The sequence below is a fragment of the Neopelma chrysocephalum genome, unplaced genomic scaffold, assembly GCF_003984885.1.
Source record: "Neopelma chrysocephalum unplaced genomic scaffold, ASM398488v2 Primary Assembly neopelma1_96517, whole genome shotgun sequence".
NCBI classification, from domain to species: Eukaryota; Metazoa; Chordata; class Aves; order Passeriformes; family Pipridae; genus Neopelma; species Neopelma chrysocephalum.
Genome location: NW_020925163.1, coordinates 179,902 through 182,584, shown reverse-complemented (window position 1 = coordinate 182,584; position 2,683 = coordinate 179,902). Strand labels below are relative to the sequence as shown.

At 55.1% G+C, this 2,683-nt stretch overlaps 1 protein-coding gene across 1 annotated transcript in view; it reads right to left on the bottom strand.

The window, feature by feature from the left end:
* LOC113981382 (sorting nexin-18-like) overlaps positions 1-2,451 on the bottom strand; it is an 8,662-nt gene extending 6,211 nt beyond the window's left edge. The window contains 2 exon segments of the mRNA XM_027708733.1: positions 901-2,253; positions 2,256-2,451. Coding sequence (XP_027564534.1) covers positions 901-2,253; positions 2,256-2,451 — 1,549 coding nt within the window.
* Between the last annotated feature and the right edge of the window lie 232 nt (positions 2,452-2,683).

Here is a 2,683-nt window from a genome sequence, read left to right as displayed (position 1 = left end):
TTAAGATGAGACTGGATGTGGCACTTAGTGCCATGGTCTGGTAACCATGGCGGTAGTGGATCAAGGGTTGGACTTGATGATCTCGGAGGTCCTTTCCAACCCAGCTGATTCTATGATTCTCTGATTCTATGATATAGCAGATGATTCTTTCATTTTTGGAGTTTCTTTCTCTCCAATGGATCACAAAGCATCATACAAACAGCACCCTGAACCTCAGAAGCATGTTTCAGCTAGAAAGATGATGAAAGGATAACAGGTGAGCAACATCTTTTTATGATAATAAGGGCAAAGAATAATGAACTCCAACTAAGAACATCATGGCAGATCATCATCCTTACAAAGGTACCAAGAGAGTTTAATGTATGGTCGAACTGACGAACCCCAGCAGCTTTAAACATCTCATCTGAATGTCCGACATTGCAAAACACACACACCACCATGTGCACCTCAAACAAGGTAGTCAATCAGAGTATCTCCATCTTCAATTTACTTCATACTTATTGTCTACTAGATCAGAGATTTAAGATAACTAACATACATCACAGAATAATAGATGTTTTCATACCACTTTATCTTCAGGCTTTGTGAACAAGCCCATTCATCTTTAATGTATCAGCAGTGTACACAGGTGTGGTTTCTTTCAGAGATACACAGCCAAACACAGTAACCTCTGACCAATAAAGTTCCCAACAACATATAGACCTTTGACACAGAATGGAAACTGCCACTGATGTGGTTTTTTGTATTTTTAGCAACAACTTACCTGAGGAAACATTGAAAGATTTAACTCAAGGCCAGCAAGCCAGATGCAGAGCAAATTTAGCCCTTTGTCTCTATATCTGTGTGCATACCACTGATACATAAAATTTCATCATTTCAGAAAACATGTAAGGGTGTTACCTTTCTGGACGTGGATGATATCTGGAAAGTTGGCCAAATGCCCCTGATACAGCACTAACAAATCTATCACAGCATCTAGGTCCTGCCGGGGCTGATCTGCAAAGAGGTCCCCGATGGTATCATAGGCTTCTGCAGTGAAGGCTATGGCTTGGTTGAGGCCAGCCGAAAAGGCCTGCTGGTCCAGCTCAAATGCCTGACTGAGACACTTAAAGGAGTGCCCCACCTTCTGGTATTCCTTCTTGAAACCAGTAATTTGTTTGTGGGCAAATTCGTTGGCCGTGTGATTAAGCTGCAGGGCGCTTTCATCCATCTTCTTTGTGAAGGCTTTGAAGCCATCCACCTGGCTTTCTACCTCGTGCAAGTCTAGGCCAGCCCCAGAGCCAGTAGGGACACTGATGGTCAGGAAAAAGTTGGCACCCACCATCTCATCCTTCTCAGCTTTGCGCTTGCCTTTTTTCCAGGTCTTCTCATCTGTGCTGGGACAGGTGAGGAAGTGCTGGAAGGCATCACACTGAGCCAGCACAGGGTGGCTGCACATGTGGTCCATCCACCAGGCCAAGCCTCTGCGACGTTTAGAGATGAAGTCCTCCTCAAAGCGGCCTGTGGCTTGCTTCTCTGGCAAGTGGGGCACGGAGATGACGGGGAACTTCTCAGCCAGGCGCCCATAGAGCCAGTCAAAGTGCTTGTAGCGGCGGTGCACCTGCTGTTCGGTGTGGCTGGACACCAGCTTGTAGGCAATATAACTCTTCATGCCCTTGAATTTAGTCTGCTTGGTGGGGTCCTCAATGGAACACTGGAAGGGGTAGGGGTTCTCCTGCCACTTGGGGCCCCGGGGGCCCAGCACCACGCACAGCTTGTCCCCATCCTTCACAAAGCCTGATACCTCGCCCAGCACGAAGGCCTCGCCACCGGACTTGACGAAGGTTGAGAAGCGGTTGAGGTTGCGGCTCACCGTGGCCGAGCTCTTGGTGCCACTGCTGGGCAGGTGCAGGTGGCCTACCAAGTGGCCACTGCGGGAGCTCAGGGACAGCTCAGACTGCATGGATAGGCGGTAGTGGACAGAGACCCGTCTGCCCGTTGCCTCGTAGACGGGGTAGGAGCTGCTTAGGGCACCTGGCTCATCAGCTACCGTGGAGCTTTCGTCCCAGTCGTCGTCCCAGTCATCATCGCTGCCCTGGCTGGGCTGGTAGGAGCCGCCGTAGGGACCCGGCGGGAAGGGGTACCCGGCGGCGGGGGACGGCGGGAAGGGCTCGGGCGCCGCCGCCGGCGGGGCCTCCAGTGCCGCCGGCTTGAAGGCGGCGAGGGACGGAAGCGGCTCGATGGTGCCGGCGGGGAGGTTGGCGTAGCGGGCGGAGGCGGCGGCTGCGCGGCACGGATCACCTGCACGTAGGAAGCCGGGAAGAGGCCACGGTCGCCGCGGCTGTTGATGCCCTCCAGCCAACCCTCGATGTCCTGCTCGCTGCAGAGGCTCAGCACCTCGTGCTCCCGCAGCGAGATTTCCCCGGGGTTCTCCGATCTGAAGTCGTACAAAGCCCGGGCCCGCCGCGCCATGGCCCCGCCGCCCAACCGCCCTCCGGGGGCTACCCGCCGCCGCCCCTCACTGCACCGCGCCGGCGGGGCTGTGGCAGGAGAGCGCCGCGGATAGCTTCTGCCTCCGCGTCCGGCCGGCGGGGACGCTACAGCGGCTAGCTCCCCGAGCTCCCCTGAGCTGCAGCGCGGCCGGCTCCCAGTCCCGGCTTCACCCCAGCGGGCGAGGCAGGGCGCAGGGGCCGAGCCGGCGGAT